Raw genomic sequence first — 19,176 nt, 5'->3', positions numbered from 1 at the left:
TGTGTACCCACTCCCTCGTGGTGACATCTGCTTGCTGTGACGCCTACCCCCCGCCCCCTCCCCTCGCACCCTCTTTGGCCACTGGGAGTTGGTGGGACCTTGGTGGCCAGGACAGAGACCAGGCAGGAAGGCCAGCGATTGTGCCTCCTCTGTGCACGTTAAGGCCAGAGACTGGGGAAACCCAAAGCAGCCTTGAGACAGCAGAGGCCATCCCAGGGTCACTCGGCATGGTGGTGACCGTCCAAAGGTGCTGTCCTTCCTTCTCGAGGCTCGAAGGAGCAGAGAGGAGACAGGGTGGTGTCTCAGCCAGCCACACCACTCCTCCTGCAGGAGGAGCAGGACTGGGGGGTCTCAGGTCCCACTCCTTCCCTCCCTGAGGATGCCCAGGCCACCCTGCACCCCACACTCCTTGCTCCTCTATCGGGGCTGTCCTTGCTCCTCCGTGCTGTTCTCAGCACCTCTCTGTCCTCAGATGCCCTTCAGACGTGGCTCACTGTGGCCATGGGTGATAAATGCCTGGGGGAGCCTCCTCAGTCCTCAGCATGTGGGGCACCCTGGGAGCCACCTGAGGTCCCTGCTGTCATTGCCCTCCCATGGGGGGTCGTGCTGTGGGAGGTCAGCTGGGCTGAGAGAAGCCCACTGGGTCCAGTGGTGCTGGCACTTCCAGAGACTGGCTGAGGAGCCTGCATGGGGCAGGAGGGTGCCTGGCTTCCCACTGTGTCTGTCTGTCTGTCTGTCCTCCCCTGCCGCAGCTCCAGGCTTCACTCTCACAGCCCCGAGCCACAGGCCCTGACGTGGGCGAGCGCCTGCCTGCCCCAGCCTGGGCATATGCTGGGCCTGCCATGCTGGCCTGCCCCACTACTGAGGGTCAGGGGACAGGCCAGACCTCCCTTACCCTGCCACTGTCCTTGTGCACCTGCAGCGGACACACTCCAGATCCACAACACAGTCTTCCAAGAGCACACCGCCCCCTCGTCACCCGGCACAGCCCCTGCCAGCCGTGGCTTCCGCAGAGCGAGCGAGATCAGCATCGCCAGCCAGGTATCAGGCATGGCCGAGAGCTACACGGCATCCAGCATTGCTCAGAGTGAGTGTGGCCTCCTCACCTTCCTCCCTCACTGTCTCCGAGGTCTCAACCAGGACACTATGCCCAGGGGACAGGTAGCCTTGTCCAGGGGCATCCTTAGTGGCCACCACTGGGGAAGCTGTGTTGGTGGCACCATCTGGTAAAAGTAGGTGCTGCTGAGCAGCCCTCAGCTCCAGGACAGCCACAGACAGAGAGCGGCCAGGGGCTGTGCCTGGCCGAGGATCACTGCCTTGCCAGAGGCCTCTGGAGAGAAGCAGTGTTAGAGGCCCCGGTCGCCCTCAGCGGTCCCCTGGCAGCTGGAAGCAGAGTCAGGGTGACGCCTGTGCTGGAGCCAGGTCTCCTGGGTTCAACCTGCTGGGGCTGGACCTGGTGGGTGGCTGCTCAGCCCTGGCTCTTTCATGTCCTCCTGGCCTGAGGCAGGCATGGCAGCGTGGTAGCCCTGGCATAGCTGAGTTGTGTCCCTGTTCTTGCTCCTCAGAGGCCCCCTTGACGCTCAGCCACACACCCAATGTCAGGCACCTGTCCCTGCTCGCCCTGCCCCCCCCAGCCCCCAGTACCCCCAGCCCCTGGGCCCGGGCCAGGCAGATGAGCCCCAGCCTGGACAGGGCACTGTGCCTCCCTGGCCTGCACTTCGGAGAAGGTACCCGCCAGGCACCCTACCCTCTCTAACTCGGGCTCACTTGCATTGCCAAGCATGTCTCACTGCCGCCACCTCTACACACACACCGCTAAGGCCTAACAGGGAGCTGGAGGCTGGGGTGGGGAGGACGCAGCATCCGGGGAGGCCAGACAGGACCGGGGCCTCCTCATGCAGGGCCCAGCCGGGCAGAGCGTGGGAGCCAGGGCCCATCACACCGGGTCCCTGGGCTGGGCGCCTCCTGAGTGCAGCCACCGGCCAGGGCACTTTCCAGGTCCGTCCCCAGTGAGGGGCCATGAGCCCGGGTCCAGGTGAGGACCGCCCACTCACCCTGCAGAGCCCAGGCAGGCCGGACTGAGGAGCGCAGGAGGCCTGGCCTCACAGCTCCAAGGCTCCAGGGCAGGGCTCAGAATCAGTGATGGCACCGAGAACGGCTAGTCCCGCTCCATCCCAGGCTTGTGCCCTGCTCCCCATCCCGCTTTGGGGACCTATGCCACGGGTCTGGCCAGAGCCGCCCTCTGGGCCCTCAGCTGCCTGAATGGCCCTGGCAGCTGCCAGCTGGTCACTGCCCAGGGAGGAGGCCAGCCAGTGTGGCTGCACAGGCTGGAGGGGCAGGGGCTCAGCACAGTTACAGCCTCCTCCTGCAGTCGCCGCCCAGTGGTGGGGCCAGAAGCGGATCGACTACGCCCTGTACTGCCCTGAGGCCCTCACGGCCTTCCCTACCGTGGCCCTGCCCCACCTCTTCCACGCCAGCTACTGGGAGTCAACGGACGTGGTCTCCTTCCTGCTGAGACAGGTACCTGGGCTCCACTGCCTCCCAGGAGGGCCCTGAGGGGACGGTGGGGCAAGCAGTTATGGCACCTCCGTGCTGGGACTCATGAGGACCCTGAGGCTGCCAGCAGGGAGGGGCAGATGGGAACCTGGACAGCAGGAGGCTGAACTGTGTCCCCGAACCTCACAGGCTCCCACTGCCGCCCCTCAGGCCACTGGGCCTGCCCAGAGCAGGCAGGGAGCAGGCAGCCCGCCGGCCCCTGCCCATGGCCCACCTCTGCCCCCAGGTCATGAGGCACGACAGCACCAGCATCCTGGAGCTGGATGGCAAGGAGGTGTCGGTGTTCACCCCCTCGCAGCCCAGAGAGAAGTGGCAGCGCAAGAGGACGCACGTGAAGCTTCGGGTGAGGGGTCCTCTGGGCTCCGGGGCCCGTGGCTGTCGTCCTTCTTAGTCCCCACAGGAAGCCCCACACCGCAGAAGAGGAAACTGAGTCCGGAGAAGCCGGCTCTCAGTTATCCACTGTGGCTGGGGACTCAGAGTCCGCGAGGCTCCTTCTCCAAGGCCAGGCCGCCGGGCTGGGCGCCCGGTCTGAGTCCATGCTGGCCCCACCTCGCCCGCTCTGACCCCCCCCGCCCCCCTCCCCAGAACGTGACAGCCAACCACCGGATCAACGATGCAGTTGCCAATGAGGATGGCCCGCAGGTTGTGACCGGCCGGTTCATGTACGGGCCCCTAGACATGGTCACCCTGACTGGAGAGAAGGTGAGGACATGGGGCCTCGGGTGCAGGGAGCGGGGCCGGGGGACAGCCAGCACATGACCAGCTCACCTGGACCCAGGTGGATGTGCACATCATGGTCCAGCCGCCCTCCGGCCAGTGGGTCTACCTGGACACGCTGGTGACCAACAGCAGCGGGCGCGTGTCCTACACCATCCCCGAGTCACACCGCCTAGGGGTGGGTGTCTACCCCATCAAGATGGTGGTCAGGTACGCACTGCACGGAGTGGACAGGGCCAGCGTCCTGGGGGCAGGAGGAGGGGCTCTGGTTGGCACTGACAAGCTGTCCCCGATGGCCAGGGGAGACCACACGTTTGCCGACAGCTACATCACTGTGCTGCCCAAAGGCACAGAGTTCGTGGTCTTCAGCATCGACGGCTCCTTTGCCGCCAGCGTGTCCATCATGGGCAGTGACCCCAAGGTGCGGGCCGGGGCCGTGGACGTGGTGCGGTGAGTGGCCCTGCAGGGCACGATGTGGCTAGCACAAGGTGGGCGGACTGTGGCAGGAGGTAGCAGGCCGGGTGGGGGACCTGGTGCTGCCAGAAGGGGGGCACTTGGCCCTGGGCCTGAAGGACAGAGGTCCGAGCCCAGCACCAACACTGATCATGTGTCCCTGGGCAGTGTCCCAGCTCTGGAGCTGCTAGCGGCAGCCCTCTTGTGGGGCACCTGGGAGGGTGCCACTCCAGATTCGGGCAGGCAAGTGCCCTGGGAGGGTCTGCCATCACTGCCATCCTTGTCCTCGTTGTCATTTGAGCCTGATTAAAGGTGCACTTTTCTGAGGCCGGGCAGGAGATGGGGGAGGGAGGGAGGGGCAGCTGTGGAGGCCAGGCCCACCCTCGCCCCCAGGCACTGGCAGGACCTGGGCTACCTCATCATCTACGTGACGGGCCGGCCCGACATGCAAAAGCAGCGGGTGGTGGCATGGCTGGCCCAGCACAACTTCCCCCACGGCGTGGTATCTTTCTGCGAAGGCCTGGTCCATGACCCGCTGCGGCACAAGGCCAACTTCCTGAAGCTGCTCATCTCTGAGGTGGGGCGGAGTTGGGTGGCCTGGGGGCAAAGGTGAGGGTGAGGGCAGGAGGGCAACCCCGTGCCATGGCCATCTCGCCCCCAGCTACACCTGCGCGTGCACGCGGCCTACGGCTCCACAAAGGATGTGGCAGTGTACAGCGCCATCAGCCTGTCCCCTATGCAGATCTACATCGTGGGCCGGCCCACCAAGAAGCTGCAGCAGCAGTGCCAGGTGAGTGGGGGTCAGGCCCAAGGTGGCAGCAGGCAGCTCTGGAACCCCAACCCCTGACCACCAGCCCCTCACTGCCCCTGCAGTTCATTACAGACGGCTACGCGGCCCACCTGGCCCAGCTCAAGTACAACCACCGGGCGCGGCCAGCCCGCAACACAGCCACCCGCATGGCACTGCGCAAAGGCAGCTTCGGCCTCCCCAGCCAGGGCGACTTCCTGCGCTCACGGAACCACCTGCTCCGAACCATCTCAGCCCAGCCCAGTGGGCCCAGCCACCGGCACGAGCGGACGCAGAGCCAGGTGGAGAGCGAGCAGCGGGGCCAGCGCAGCATGAGCATGGCAGCCAGCTGCTGGGGCCGTGCCATCACTGGCCGGCTGGAGCCAGGGGCGGCCTCAGGCCCCAAGTAGGGCACCATCAGTGGGCACTGTGGTCTCCATGGTGCTAGGCCAGGGCACCCCACCAGAAGGCCCAGCCTGAGCACACGCAGACGGCTGGGGATGAGCACCGACAAAGCCTGGGAAACTGTCCTAGGGCCCCTCAGAAGACATGGGCTGTGCCACCCAGCACTCCCCTCCCTGCCCCACACTGGGGCCTAAGGGGTCCAGCTTGTCGTAGAAGCTGGCAGGACAATGGTGCGGGATGCAGAGGCACCAGGGTGCCCTACCTGGCCTGGCCTGGCCGGGAGGCCCTCCTGGACAGTGCACCCTGCATTGATCTCCAGCCTCCTGGTGCCAGGTGTGGGCCCTGGCCCCACCTGCCACCTCCCTGTCCCGTTCCATGCCCCCCCATCTGGTAGCAGCTCCAACAGGGGTCCAGCCTGCTTCTTGTTGACTCAAGTTTCTCAACTGTTCAACCTCACTGGTTTTGCACTGATTTTCGAGAGTGGAGACCCATTTCCATCTCCTGTCGCTAGACTCAGTGACATGCATGAAATTCAACACTGCTAACCCAGGACCTCTTACCACACAGAAGGTTCCGGTGTGGCAAGCCCTCGTCCAAGCAGGAGAGAAAGGCCATATTTTAATTTCTGCAGCCCTGCCTGGCCTGCCAGCACCCAGCAGCCCCAGGTCCCTGCCCCCCCCATCCACCTGGAGCCCAATCCAGGCATAGGCCTGGGGTCATCTTCGGCCCAGGTGTGAGGCCAGTGACACCCAGGGCCAGCTCTCAAACACCTTGGGGCTTGGGGACCAGATAGGCCTGGTCGCCTCTTCTGCTCGTCGCCTGCCATCAGCCAAGGCCCACACCATGGCCCACCTGCCCGCCCGCCCACCTGCCCGCGTTTCTACGCCTTTCTACTCAATCTGATTTCTATGAGGTTTTTTTAACTGAGCAATCCTTGGCTGCTTCCTTTTCTTAACTCTTTCAGTACCAAGCGCAGCCCCTCCACATTTTAAACACTCAGCACTGTGACGGAGTCCAGCCTGGTTCTGGGTCCCAGGGGCCCTGGCCCCAGCCCACTAGGCGGGGTGTGGTCTCCCTGCCTCACCCGACCCCTGCCAATTCCACTGAATTTCTATTCTGGGGAGTGGGGCACACACTTAAGATTTTTTTAATGCCAGTTCCGTTTCGATGCAAATCTAAGAAGCCACAGCTTGCTTCATTAGCTTAAGGGCAGGCAGCCACGACTCCCTTTCTCACCTGGACAAGGACGTGCTGTCCTGCACACTGGGTCTGAGCACCTGCCTGGCCCTGGCCAGCTGTCTGGCGACCGGGCTCAGTCCCAGAAGCTGCCAACCTGGATATGGCCTTGGGGCTGCACGGGCTGGCCAGCGAGGTGCGCAGGCTGATGTTGACTTTTCCCGTGTGTAGATATGTACACCCAAAGGGTCATGTAAATGTTCTGCAAAAGTGGGCCTATACAGAGGGAAAGCTATTTATTTTGTGCAGAGAAAAATGACTGGAGGGAAGGAACCTTCAGGGTTTATTCGTATTTAAGATGTAGCTTTTTGTTGTTGTTGCAGGCATTGTGCATAAAGCAATGATTATTTTATGGACCAAGTTCCCTGGTAACTGTTGCAGTGAAAGTGCAATATCTGACCCCTCTGCCCCCCAGCAGGAAGTGGCTGGCCCGACAATCACAGCCCCAGCCAGGGGCTCCTGTGGCCAGTGCCACCTCCTCTGTTGGCCCCACCTCGCCCCATCTTGCCTCCGCCTTGGTGACCAGCCATCTGGAGAAGCACCTGGAAACCTCAGGCGGCCTGCAATAAAGGCTGGGGGCCTAGCTGTGGGAGGCCTGGCAGACAGCGGGCCAGCCTCTCCCTGGGGCAGCCCCCATGGCTCCTCGCTCCCCCACCTGCCCAGCTGCCAGCCATGCCAAGGACAACAGCAATAGTCCCCTGGGCCTCCCCCAAGGCCCTCAGCCATAGATGGTGAGATGGCAGCCTCCCCTCCAAGTCTCTTCTCCGTCCAGGTCCGCTTCTGCCTCCCATGATTCCTTTTGGCACAGTCTCCCGCTGAGGGAGCACTGGTTTCCAGAAACTAAGAGGGAGGGCAAAGTCCTTTAAAAATACCAAAAATGTTTACAGCGTTGGGTGCTGAGCTGCAGGGCTCAGGCCTGACCAGTCGTAACCAAAGGGTGAGGCAGGCCTTCCCGACTGCCACTCCCACCCAGGCCTGTTAGGATAGAAGCCTTAGTCCCTCCCACCCAAGCCCACACCCGGCTCGACCACCTGCCTTCTCTTTGATTTCTAAAGAGGGATTCAACAGAGACGCTGCCTCACTGGCTGGGTCTTCGCTGCCCACCGTCGCAGTCGTCACATCTTGGCCCCTCCCTTCTGTCCTTGTGCTGTCTCTCTCTGGGCCATGTGTGAGCAGTGTCCTGACCCCACCCTGCTGTCCCTGTATCATCAGCCTGAGTGTGCTCTGTATTCAGCGTCGCTGTCTGTTACACCGATTAAAGAAGCAGGAAGGCTTCCTTTTGGTCTCTTTAATGTGGGCTCCCAGTGGGAGTGGGGGGGAGGCCTGTCCTGGCCCCAGGAGGGGAGGGGCCATCTCTGCAGTCACTGAGGTGCTGCACACAGTGAGGTCTGCCTGGGAGGTGGCTCTGTGGCTTCTCCACTTTACAAGGGGCCCAGCCAGTAAGCGGGAACCAGGATAACCTCAACCCCAGGGCCCTGGCCCAGGCTCCTCTCTGCATGATCCGTATCACCCTTGGGGCTGGGGTGGGGCTTCGGCTGGCTCACTCACAGCCACAGTGGACACTGCAGCTCCCCCCCAGAGCTGCTGGAGCCCATTTCTCCCTGGAAGGTATGCAGCACCCTCCCTAACCCTCGGCAAATGCAGCAACGAAACAGAGGAAGTCTGTGGCCAAGTGACATTTAATGCCAGGCCCGGGCACTCTTCCAGACACAGGCACCAAGGAGGCCAGGGACCTGCCAGAGGCTACCAGCTCCTGCCTCTGCCCACAGCCATCTCCAGGCCACAGCCAGTGGGGCCTCAGGGAAGCAGGCCCGCTCGCATCTGGAATGCCAGGCCGTCCCCACGGGTGGCTTGCTGAGGAGGAAACAGGGGCAGACATCAGAAACAGAGCCAAGGGGGGCTGGGGATTTAGCTCAGTGGTTCCACCGCCTACCCTGCAAGCACAAGGACCCGAGTTCGATCCCCGGTACCAAAAAAAAAAGAAACAGAGCCAAGGGGAGACCGAGACGGTGGGCAGAGGGGCAACACCAACCTTATTGATCTCTCTGTGGCGTTCTTTGGTTACAATTTCCTCCAAGACCTCCCCGTCTCCCTTAATGAGCCTGTGGACAGAGGGTCCATTCAGCACGGGACAGGCTGAGCCCATCGGCAGTGACAGGCCCCAAACCACCGGGACAGGGGCAGAGGTGGCCCAGGCAGGTTGTGCCCTGGCACCCCACACTGGCAGCCCAGGGAACAGCGGCCACTTGAGGAGCCTCCGTGAGGCCTTTCCAGCCCCTGCAGCTGCTCATGCCAGGCTCCGGGATGAATGGCTGAGCTGTCACATGTTTCCCCATCCTTGGCCTTTCTGGAGCAGTTGCACCCTCCACCCCCAAAAGCGGTGTCCTGGGCCAATTCTCCCAGAGGTGCTTTGCAGGGCCTGGCTGTGCGGAGTGCTCCCCACCTGGTGCGTCCCGTCTCGGGGTCCACCACCCTCCGGATGACACTCTGCCGTGCATCCCACTCCTCCTTGGTCATGGGCTTCATGGCCTGGATGCGGGACTTCTGCTCGTCTGTCAGGACTGGAAAGGAAGGCGGGAGGCAGTGCTGGGCAGGCCTGGGAGTGGACCTCCCCTCCTGAGCCTAGGCCTTGGGGTACCTGGGCCACTGTCTTCCTCCCCAGCTGATCTGTGCCACTGGTCCAGCGAGGGGCCAGGCAGAGCCTCGGCCTGCTGAACCTCCATCTTCTCCTTGCTTTTCTTCTTCAACTTCTTTTTCTTTTTTTTCTTCTTTTTCCTCTTCTTGTCCTTGTGTTTCCCCCGCTTTTTCCGGCCATCGCTGGAGGAAGAGGAGGAGGACGAGGAGAAAGAAGAGGAGCTAGAAGAACTGGAAGAAGAGGAGGAGGAGCTGGATCGCGGTCTCCTCCGGGGCTTGTGCTTGCTTCTCTCTGTGATGCAGGGAGAAGGTGAGGCTGGAAGGCCGGGAGGGCAAGAAGTAAACGTCTGTCCCCTCGCTTTGGCCTGGGGCGGACTCGGGGCTGCACTGGGAGACTCAGGGGGCCAGTGGGGCCCAGCTCCTCCCTTTCCGCGGGTCTCCCAATCCAGGTTCGACAATCTGCACCCCCCATTTCCCTGCACCCATTCCCACCCCGTGGTCCTCACCCTCCGGCCCCGAGGCAGTGCTGGCCCTGCGACCTTGGGATCCAGAAGCCGTGCAGTTTCTCCAAGCGTCCTTAATGCCTTTCTTTCTCCTCTTTTCTGACCCTCGTCCTCGGGACCGGCTGCGGCTTCTCGAGCGCTTGCGAGAGCCGACGTGAGCCATAGCGCCGGGAGCTGGAAACGGAACGGGACGCGCTACGCTGGCTGCGCAAGGGCCAGATCGCAGACTGGGCGCCCGGGGCAGCGCCGATGGGCCGGTCCTCGGGGCGCCCAGTACCCATTACTGGCCCGAGAACCGAGCCGTGCTCTTCCCCCCGCCCCCGAGGATCCCAACTTCTCAGCCGACTCTGGGACCCTACGTCGCGGCCCCTCTAAAGGGCCCAGCCCCGCGCCCAGACTCTCCGCGCCTGTGCGGCCCATGCTGTGCCCCCCCACCCCACCCAGGGAACGGACCTGAGAATCGCCCTGAGTCCTTTTTGGCGCCCTCTACGTCCTCGCCGGCCTCAAGAAGGACCCTAAAGATGCTGTGAATTCTCCTCAACTGCCCATCGGGGCCGACCGCCAGCCTTCACCACGCCTTTGCGTGAGGCGACAGCAAGGTTGCGGGCAGACCATTTCCGGCCTGGGTCGGTGCACCGGTAGGCTGTCCGGATGGGAAGCAAGGAGCTGCTGCCTTCAGTTCCGATGGCACGGGTTCCATGGCCGAAGCGCCTTCCTCCTGCAGGGGGGAGCTAGGGACTTGGGCCTCTGCTTTCCAGGCGGTGATGAGGCAGCGCAGTCCAGCTTGCAGCTGACCCTCGAGCCCCCAGGCCTCTCGCGCCTCTTTGCAGCCGCTGCCCCCTCCTCCAGATTGCCCTGGGTTCGCGCACCTGCACTACAGCCTCTCATACCTGGGAAGAAGCGCCGACCAGGAGCTCCAGGCTGAGGCGCCCTGGGCATTCTAACACCACCCAGTAATGGAGGTCGCAAAACCAGGTGTCGCTGAGGAGCCAGAGAGGCAATGACAGCAGTTGTGTGGACTGCAGGCCTGTTCAGAAACTGCTCTCGTTCGTTTCCGCAGCGTGGGAATTGGGCCTGGTGTTTCCAGGACTTTGTCTCACCCCCGAACCCGAGATGTCAAAGTGGAAATGCCTTGGTCTTCAAATGTGCAACCCCAATAAAGGCTGCGTGTGCCTCATCCGATTTTTGAGCCCCCCTCCCCTTCAAATAATGACAGCAGCAAACAGAAGGCTCTTACAAAGCACTTTATAAGCTCTAACTCACCGGATCCTCACCACAGCGCCCAGAGCACACACAGGCCCATTGTGTCATCCACAGCCACACAGTCGGAAGTGAATGAACCAGGCCAGTGGCTCCATCCCTGCCCTTCACCCGCTCTGGGTGAAAGGACTCGTACCTCTCCAGGTTCCCCCTCCATGAAGCCACACTAGCTCTGCTTCCAGTGAATCTGTGCTGAGCCAGCCTGTCTGCCACAGAATGACCTAGAAGCCGGTGTGTCCTGCTGATCCAAGTGCCTTGGCTGCAGGGAATTTATTCTCCCCTCCTGGCCCAAGGTGGCAAAGCCCTCACCTTCCCTGCCAGCCCCTCCCCACTGCTAAGCCAAACTGCTCAAGTCAGCGCACACACATCCACCATGGGGGGCTCCTCCCGGGTGAAGCCGTCACCGAAGCCCTCATCGTCCACCAGGTCCGGCTCCCGGCAGCACATGGGGCACAGGCGGTTTCGCACAGCAGAGGCCCGGAGCCAGACGACGAGGTTCCAGCGCTCGCCAGTGCCCAGGGCCTGGGCCCCATGCAGCTGGCCACCCCGGTGCAGGACACCCTGGCCCACCACGTGCTCCACCTCCAGGGGCTGCATCAGGGCTGCAGGTGCCTGCAGATGGCAGGGCTCAGGCCTGTGCACCCACAGGTATGCTGCTCCCATCCTTGCCCCATGGGGTGCACTCACCTGGAAGAGCCCCCCGAAGTATAGGGCGCCTCCTGTGAAGGCCTTGCCCAGGGCCACATTGAGGGTGAGCTCCGAGTTATCATAGTGGCAGCCCAACTCCCGGTCCTGACCCCACGCGTATTTGACCACAAAAGCACGGTGCCTGTCCAGCCAGGGCCCGCCGCAGTCTGGGTACAGCAGGGCCATCAGGGGCTGCAGGAAGCGCTCCCGCAGTGGCGTCACCAGCGGCTCATCCAGGCCTAGCTCATCCAGCAGCACCTGGGCGGGGTCCCTGGGGTCAGCAGAGGCCACAGGGGCCTCATCCTGCATCCCTGCAGATGTTTCTTCCGAAGGGCACCATTCAGTGCTCACCTTGCAGCACCCCACTATGCCTCCCTACCCCAGCCACCCCCATTCCTCCAGCAAGCAGAGCAGGCTTCACCCACCCCGTAATTGTTCATGGTGTTGGGCCTTCCCTTGGGCATGTCCGACTCCTCGAAGTGCTCCAGCTCCTCCAGCAGGGCCTGGCAGAAGGGCGCCGTGAACACGGGCACACGGTAGATGCGCTTCTCCTCTGCGGCAGGACAGACAGACGGCGGGCTGGGAGCTCAGGCGGGGCGCAGGCCTGGGCTGCAGTCCCCCCAAGAGCAGCCTTGCTCGCCCTTTGCTCAGCCTGCTGCTTCTCAGTTCCACGGGGGCAGAGAGGGCCCTCCCCTCTCACTCCAGGCCTCCTTCCCACTCCTTGCAGGTTGGTCCCATTGGCCCTTCCAGCTACTGCTGGTTTGGGTTTTGAGGGCAGACATGACAGGCAAAGCGACCCCAGTCTCCCATGCCCAGGCATCTCTGGCTGCCACCCCAAATCCTGCTAGGCTTCAGGGCTATGACCTCACCCGACACCGTCTCCAGCCGCTGGAGGAGACCTGCAAGGTCTGCACCCAGGGACACACTGTACTGAGCTGCAGCCAGAAACTCGGGGGCCAGAGCTGCATCCTGGGGAGAACATGCCAGCTGCAGGGGCCCAAACACCCCACCTCCGCCCAGAAACCAGCCCGGGCTCCCTGCCTGGTACCTGCAGTGCACTGTAGATGTTGGGCCGTACTGGGCAGTAGGAGCTCACAATGAGGGCTTTCCTGGCAGCTGAGTCCTGTCCCAGCCGCCGCCTCCGCGCCACCTCCTGCTTAAGCTGGGGTGGCACAGAGCCCACTTAGCACCCATGAAGGGCCTCCCACTCCCCTGAAGCATTGTGAAGATGAAAAAACTGAGGCCCAGGAAGGTCAGAGTGGCATGCAGGCTGGAAACCATGACCCTCTACATTTCTGAATCTATCAGACTTGACTGCAAGTACCAAACTTTTAACTGAAAGGACTTTTTTTTAACTTAGCTACATTACCAATTCTTTTTTTATTTTTTTATGTTGAGACAGGGTCTCCTTAAGTTCCCCAGGAGGGACTAAAATTTATGATCCTCCTGCCTCAGCCTCCCAGAGTGCTGGGATTGTAGTTCCAACATGGGACTTCTAGAAGGGTGCCCATCCCACTCTAGGCTGCTCTAGCCCCAGCCTGGCTGGGATGAGAGGGAGGAAACAGAGTCACGGTCCAGCCCTGTCCAGGCCGGGGAGGAGGTGAGAGGTGAGCAGCACCAGCCCTGGCATCAGCCTCAGGGCCCAAAAGGGTTGCAGAGCACAGGGGTCCAGATCTCAGCTCCACGCACTGTGAGGCCTTGGGGCCTTAGGCAGGGGAGCCTTCTTTGAGCCTCAGCTTCTCCTCCCAAAACGAGGGTGTGGCGATGCCTATCTCACAGGGCTGTCAAGAGGGGCCTGACAACTTGTGGTTCCTCAATTTCCCTCCTTGTGCCCGGACACAGGAGTAGGGGTTAGTGGGAGCAGGAAGTGGAGCTTCGGAACTGAGGCTCCGAGACCCGCAGTCGCCTGACACAAATTTAGAAGGAAGGCTGAGGCGTGGGACGGAGTGTTACCTCCACTAAGAGCTGCTGGAAGTCCTCGTTGCTGACACAGCCTCGGCTGTGCAGGATCTGAAAGAAGACAGACAGACAGTAAGTGTGACTGTGTGGCCTTGGGCAAGTCCCGTGATGTCCCCGAGCCTCCGTTACCCTCCTGAAAATGGAGATGGGAGCCAGGACGAGCCAGGATCATCCGAGGTGACCTTAAGTTACCAGCTGCCCCGCCAATACCAGCAGAGCAGCCTACACGTGAGTTCACGCATTTCTTCTCGAGACAACTCACTGCGGAGAGGCTATCCACCCTTTAAGATGGGGAAACCAAGTCACTGGGGGGAAAGTCGTTCTTGTCGTATCCGACCCCGCCATCTCGAAAACAACGATCCCTCGTCCATCCTGTCCACTTCTCCCGAGAGCCAGCAGGGATCACTCACAGGGCCGTAGTCTTGGCGCAGCTGCTGCTCGTCTAGGAAGCGGAGGTGCAGCCCATAGCGCGCCACGTACAGGTTCTCGGTGCTGAAGCAGGCGCAGCGGCAGAAGCGGCGCCGGACCCCGGCCGTCGCCATGGTGAAGCGCCGCACCGTCCCGGCGGATTCGGAAGGGCCACTTCGGGGTATGCCCTCAACCGAAGGCGACGCGGAGCCAGCGGCCAAGGGGCCGTTCTAAATTCCCCAGAGGAGAAAAGAACGAAGAGGGCACGCGGCCCCCACCTTCTGCCTCGGGATTTCCCCACCACGGGACACTTTGTAGGGAGCTAAGTCAGACGTGGATAGGTAGGGACTCAGTCCTACAAAGCCTTTTAAACGCTGCCCCCACCTTCAGCTAGGAACTCCCTCACGAGGAAGCCAGGACAGTTCTGTGGTCCGACCTTGTTCCCGAGGAACCGTCAGATCTGTGCGTCTGAGCTCAATTTTAGCTTTTACTCCGGGTCCCTGCCCCGCGCCCCACGAGCCTTAGCCAAAAGCTCAAAACTTGGCCCTTACGCAGCGTCGTCTTCGCGAAAACGGTCCGGCCCGCACGACTTCCGGCGAACCGGAAGGGTGTGACGAGGGTGGGGCCTTGGGCGCGGTCTGCGGGTGGCCACACCTCCCGTCTGGAGCCGGTGCTAGTTCAGCACAACCGCAGTGCGAGATAAGTATTGCGCTGGTGTTTTCCAGCGCGACCGTGCCCTGGGGTCCCCATTATTGTCCCCCGTGCACCCTCAGACCCAGGTCTGCAAGCCCCGTCGTTCAGGACTGAGGCGCCCCGTAGGGAATTGGGGTCCCGGATCCACCCCCGCCATGGCTCAGCGTGGGCAGGAGGGTGGCTGCAAGTGACAGCTCCCTGCGCTGTAGGAAGCCCAGCTGCCAGCCACCACTCTGGCCGCAGAAGCCCCATATCCGGCAGGAGCAGGAACACCCTGGTGACCTGTGACACGGGCCTGACCCGTCCTCCCTGCCAGTCTCCATCGGGTAGCAGCGCCTCCAGGCGGGCACCCTCTGGAGAGAGCCCATGGCGGCCTGATATGTTGTCACACTGGCTGCGCAGGAGCAGGGGGACCCTCCTGCCTGTGTATCTGAGTGTTCAGGGGGTGCACCTGAGTACATGAGGTGTTTCCGGAGTTGCGGACAAGCTCCCTCCCTGTGTTAGCTTACAGTTTAGAATTACCACTAACTGGGTGGCCAGAAGTTCTGGCCAGTCTCTGCCGCTGCCCTCGCGGCCTCTGTGTGGCTTAGAAAGGGCCTGCCCAGACCATCAAAGGCAGATGGTCCTCTCATCTCAGGGTCATTACCTTGACTGCATCAGCAGACCCTTTTCCAGCTAAGGCCGCATTCACAGCTTCCTGCCTTCTGGGTGTCATTCAGTTCTCTACAGCTCTTAGCTCTTAGAATGTGTGGAAGACAGGGGGAGAAGGAAAACAAACGCACTATCCAGCTTTCCCACTCAGTGCAAGTGCTGGGAAGACGGACAGGAGGAGAAACGCCAAGGTGGCTGAGATATTTGGCTGAGCTCAAGCTGCTGCACCAGGTCTGCCAAGAAAGGATTCTAGGCAGGGAAGCTGACAGTGCAAAGGCCCTGGGGTGAGCATGAGCTTGATTGCTGAAAGAACAGCAAAGTGTACAAGGAGCTGAGATCTGTGGGGTTGGGCCCAGATCCTTATGAGAAGGAGGCCTTGGATGATGTTTCGGATTTTACTCTGCGTGCAGAGGAAATCTGCTTAAACCTCAAAACAAACACTAAAGAAAATGAGGACCAGAGAGGTTGACTGGCCCACCTGCAGTCACACAGCTCCTGAGTGGTGTAGGCTGAAATTAAACCAAGTTTGATGACTGGGTTGTCCCTGAAGGAGCAGGCGGGTCTGCATCAGTGACCTCTGTCCTCACATGCAAGGCTACAGGGCTTGGGGTGTTCTGGAGCCCAGCCTGGACCTCCTGACTGCGAGAGGCTTGGTTCCTCCCAGAAGCTGCCCACCTGAGACGCTGTTTAAAGTTTCACCATTGTCTCGATTGCCCTGAGATAGTGAAGGACCTGCTCTCTAGGAAGGGTTCTGTTTCCCCAGCTCACTGTTCACCCCCTAACTGCCTGTCTCCCCCGAGGCCCAGCAGGTGCCAGTGCCCTCATCAGTCTCTGGGAAGCACCATCACCCCCTGCTGCACTCAGATGAACTCTCTCTGGAGCAGTTGGCCTGGTTCACGCGCACTTCGTTCCTGTGGTCAGGCCATGCCCAGGAGCAGACAGTGTCCCCACCACCAGCCTGGCTCAGTCACCAAAAGGACAGCCAGGAGTGGTGGCACATGCCTGTAATCCCAGCACTCAGGAGGCTGAGGCAGGAGGATCACTGAGAATTTGGGGCCAGCCTAGGGTACATAGTGAGCTCAGGGCCAGCCTGAACTACACAGTGAGACTCTGTCTCAAAAACCAAAAACAAACAAAAAACGAAAAGACTAGTTAACAGGAAGCATCGATTTCCTGTGTGCTTACAGTGGCACTGACATATTTCCATGCTGCCTGCCTGCGATACTGTTAATCCCATTGTACAGATGAGGAAACTGAGGCTCAGTGAGGCCCAAGAGTAACTAGGAGCTGGGGTGTGGTGGCGCATAGCAGTAAACCAGTGCTCAGGAGCCTGAGGCAGGAGGATCACCATGAGTGTGAGGCCAGCCTGGGCTGGCGAATTTTCGAACTGGACACATCACGAGACCTGACATGGAAGAATCCAGCACCCAGGCCCCGCGTGGTCACTCCTCACGTCCCAAGGGTCATCGGTACCCAGACTCCTGGCAGCAAAGGCCAGCCTGGTCCATTCCTGCACCTGGTACAAGTAAAGTTGCACTGCGTGTGCCGCTTTCTATGCTACTGTTGCTCTTATTTGTATTTCTTTGATGACAGATATGTGGGGAATCTTTCCTCGTGCTTACTTCCTGTCTCTGTGTCTCTTTGGCGGGTGTCCATTCAGATCATGGCCCCCTTTTTGGTTTGGTTTTTGTCGCTATGTAGCTCACACTGGCCTTGAACTCGCTGAGATCCTCCTGTCTCAGCCTCCCAAGTGCTGGGATCACAGGTGTTTGGTCCATTTTTTTAAACTGATTTTCCGAAGTCCATGTTTACAGTATGTGATGATTACTTCCCTTGACTGTGTGGAGTCGGCCCAGGTGCGTGACGTGTCTCGGTTCTTCTCCATCCCCTCCCTCATTCTCCGTCTCTCCATTTCTTCACCCCCTTCTCCTTTGCAGACGAACTCTCTCTCTACTTCCTGTTATCTGCCTTTTTTTTCTTTTGCTCTTTATTTATACTTTAGGTTTCTCATGTAAGAGAAACCATGTGGCATTTAAGCTCATGTGTCTGATTTATTTCATGTGACATTATGGTCTAATGCATCCATTTTCCTACGAATGACTCAAGTTTGTCCTTCTTTATGGCACAGTAGTACTCCGTGGTGTGTAAACACCACATTTTCTTTATTCATCTGTTGATGGACACATAGGCTTCTTCTAAGACTTAGTATTATGAGTTGTTCTCCTATAGAATTAAAAACATCATTTTACATGAGTTCAATCCCCAGTACTGAAAAACAAAACAAAAAAATCATTTTACAGTGGTCCATGTTTTAATTGGGTTGTTTTGAGTTTTAAGAGATTTTGTGCCGGGGATTTACCTCAGTGGTGCCCCTCCCACCGCACAAGCTCAAGGTCCCGAGTTTGATACCCAGTACCAAAAAAAAAACAAACATAGGTGAATGCTTCGGTCCATTGCCATCCGATGAAAAGGCAGCTCCTAAAATCATTTCAGTGTGTCCTTGTTGACTTCATTCATCAGATCTGGTACCTTAAAAAAAAAAAAAAAACAGGGCCAGGGATTTAGCTCAGTGGTTTCGCTGCCTGCTGCACAACCACAAGGACCTGAGTTTGATCCCCGGTACCAAAAAAAAAAAAACAAAACAAAACCCAGAAAACAGATCTGGTACCTTGCGACTTCTAGATCTTCCCAAAGTCAAAAAGACCAAGAAAGATCAACATTTTAATCGACTCAGGACATCAAGGCACATAAGAGGACACTGACATGCCTGGCAAGTGGCAAGAGCGATGGGCTACCTGGGTTCGCAGCCAGGAGGAGGAGTCTGAGGAAGTGAATGACAGCATGTCTTTTTCTGTGCTGCTTTTTTTTTTTTTTTTGGTACCGGGGATCAAACTTGGGACCTTGCACTTTCAAGGCAGTCGGTGGAACCACTGAGCTAAATCCCTGGGCCCTGTACTGCATTTTTAAAATTTAGATATTCACTGTCTTTTTCAGTCCCACCTTATACAGTTTTCTATTTGCCTTTGTTTTTACACAAGCAGTAACATGGTTCCATTTTGCTCCCACTTCTGAGGTCGCTCACACTTCCTGTAACTTTCTGTCCTGTGTGTTTTCTCCCTGCATCGGAGGAGTCTCCCAAAGGGATGCTCTCTAATTATCTCCCAGCTCCCTGGGGAAGGGGATCTAGCTTAGTTCCAGACTGGTGCCACTATAGCAACCATCTTCAAGCTCATATCTTAGCTGCCTTTTCTCTTGTCTGTTTTTATTTTTTTCTTTTGGTACCGGGGATCGAACTTAGGACCTTGTGCTTGCAAGGCAGGAGCTGGAACCACTGAGCTAAATCCCCAGTTTAGGTTAGCTGCCTTTTGTACATCTATCTTTACAAGAAGTTCCTACCCTGCAAAAGAAAAAAAAATTAAATCAGAAGCTGTTTTAAACTCGGAGAGCTCCAGGAGCCTCTGCCTGCGCATGGGCCGACCCGCCTGGCCAGTCCTCAGCCTGGAGGCTCTACTCCAGCTCCCCCTGGATGTCAACTCCGGGAGGGCAGGGATCTTGTTTGGGGTTTTTTGGGCACTGAGGATCAAACTGGGGACCTTGCGCTTGTGAGGCAGGCGGCAGAACCACTGAGCTAAATCCCCGGCCCTTGTTTGGTTTATTGTTAGATGTCAGTGCTCTTCTTTTCTAAGAGATTGGGGTCTCACTATGTTGCCAGTGCTCCTGGGCTCAAGTGATCCTCCTGCCTCAGCCTCCCACATAGTTGGGACTGCTGGAGCGCTCCAAGCCCAGCTTCTCAGATGCTTAAAATGGTGTATGGAGCATAGTAGGTGCTCGATAAATGCTTGCTGAATGGTTGAGCGGTGTATGAGGATCATAACCCCCTACCCCCACTCCACACTTACCGGCTACTGCTCCAGGAGAAAAACCCCGACAAAGAACAGCCCGCCCGAACCGGGGATTTAGCTCAGTGGTTCCGCCGCCTGCCTCGCAAGCTCAAGGTCCTGAGTTTGATCCCCAGCTCCCGAAAAAAAAAAAAAAGACGAGGCAGCCAGCAGGTGGGGCCATTTCCCTCCCGTGGGGAAGGGAGTATGAGCGGACGAGCGGCGGCCTCGCCTGAGGAGCACACAGTGCGCAGGACCCGCGGCCCAGAGGGGTGCAGAGTTCACCCCAGGTGAGCAGGCGACCAGCTCTGGCCCCGCCCCCAGGAGGCCCCGCCCCGCAGGGAGGCTT

The 19,176-nt window shown here is 59.6% G+C and overlaps 3 protein-coding genes and 1 long non-coding RNA gene across 32 annotated transcripts in view; 1 reads left to right on the top strand and 3 right to left on the bottom strand.

The window, feature by feature from the left end:
- Pitpnm2 (phosphatidylinositol transfer protein membrane associated 2) overlaps window positions 1–7,430 on the top strand; it is a 136,784-nt gene extending 129,354 nt beyond the window's left edge. For 11 of the 16 annotated variants that reach the window (XM_021257582.2, XM_087198639.1, XM_021257583.2 and 8 more), the window contains 10 exons: window positions 923–1,087; window positions 1,566–1,727; window positions 2,372–2,520; window positions 2,783–2,899; window positions 3,142–3,258; window positions 3,335–3,483; window positions 3,574–3,723; window positions 4,120–4,303; window positions 4,388–4,516; window positions 4,600–7,430. In XM_021257582.2, the coding sequence (XP_021113241.1) occupies window positions 923–1,087; window positions 1,566–1,727; window positions 2,372–2,520; window positions 2,783–2,899; window positions 3,142–3,258; window positions 3,335–3,483; window positions 3,574–3,723; window positions 4,120–4,303; window positions 4,388–4,516; window positions 4,600–4,923 (1,646 nt within the window). In that variant the 3' untranslated portion in view covers window positions 4,924–7,430. The remainder of the gene's footprint in view (window positions 1–922; window positions 1,088–1,565; window positions 1,728–2,371; window positions 2,521–2,782; window positions 2,900–3,141; window positions 3,259–3,334; window positions 3,484–3,573; window positions 3,724–4,119; window positions 4,304–4,387; window positions 4,517–4,599) is intronic. The other 5 variants (XM_087198647.1, XM_087198645.1, XM_087198642.1 and 2 more) reach the window with 4 other exon arrangements.
- Window positions 7,431–7,815: 385 nt separating this feature from the next.
- Window positions 7,816–10,339, bottom strand: Arl6ip4 (ARF like GTPase 6 interacting protein 4). 4 transcript variants are annotated; one of them, XM_021257594.2, is made up of 6 exons: window positions 9,745–10,339; window positions 9,328–9,465; window positions 8,793–9,104; window positions 8,598–8,715; window positions 8,187–8,256; window positions 7,816–8,008 (listed from the first exon to the last, which is right to left on the bottom strand). In XM_021257594.2, the coding sequence occupies exons 2-6, from the start codon at window positions 9,452–9,454 to the stop codon at window positions 7,952–7,954; spliced, it is 684 nt and encodes a 227-aa protein (XP_021113253.1). In that variant the 5' UTR covers window positions 9,455–9,465; window positions 9,745–10,339; the 3' UTR covers window positions 7,816–7,951. The 4 variants fall into 4 exon arrangements, with proteins under 4 accessions (XP_021113253.1, XP_004843983.1, XP_004843981.1 ...); XM_004843926.4 differs by having other exon boundaries at window positions 8,793–9,080; window positions 9,745–10,002; XM_004843924.4 differs by having other exon boundaries at window positions 9,295–9,465; window positions 9,745–9,986.
- A 181-nt stretch (window positions 10,340–10,520) lies between these two features.
- On the bottom strand, window positions 10,521–14,541 carry Ogfod2 (2-oxoglutarate and iron dependent oxygenase domain containing 2). Of its 11 annotated transcripts, none has more exons than XM_004843913.4 (7): window positions 13,608–14,535; window positions 13,192–13,248; window positions 12,287–12,400; window positions 12,108–12,207; window positions 11,664–11,791; window positions 11,239–11,496; window positions 10,521–11,163 (listed from the first exon to the last, which is right to left on the bottom strand). In XM_004843913.4, the coding sequence occupies exons 1-7, from the start codon at window positions 13,737–13,739 to the stop codon at window positions 10,900–10,902; spliced, it is 1,053 nt and encodes a 350-aa protein (XP_004843970.2). In that variant the 5' UTR covers window positions 13,740–14,535; the 3' UTR covers window positions 10,521–10,899. The 11 variants fall into 11 exon arrangements, with proteins under 11 accessions (XP_004843970.2, XP_087054792.1, XP_004843969.2 ...); XM_087198666.1 differs by having other exon boundaries at window positions 13,460–14,527; XM_004843912.4 differs by having other exon boundaries at window positions 10,521–11,496; window positions 13,608–14,540.
- A 2,697-nt stretch (window positions 14,542–17,238) lies between these two features.
- Window positions 17,239–19,142, bottom strand: LOC147822033 (uncharacterized). Its single transcript, XR_015446338.1, has 2 exons — window positions 18,849–19,142; window positions 17,239–17,478 (listed from the first exon to the last, which is right to left on the bottom strand). It is a non-coding gene; the product is annotated as an uncharacterized LOC147822033 (long non-coding RNA).
- Window positions 19,143–19,176: the final 34 nt, after the last annotated feature.

This window comes from Heterocephalus glaber, unplaced genomic scaffold, assembly GCF_053883595.1.
Source record: "Heterocephalus glaber isolate CG9 unplaced genomic scaffold, H.glaber_assembly_v1.0 deba00001687, whole genome shotgun sequence".
Taxonomy (NCBI): Eukaryota; Metazoa; Chordata; class Mammalia; order Rodentia; family Bathyergidae; genus Heterocephalus; species Heterocephalus glaber.
The sequence above is the reverse complement of the archived record's forward strand: the minus strand, read 5'-3'. Positions and strand labels throughout refer to the sequence as shown.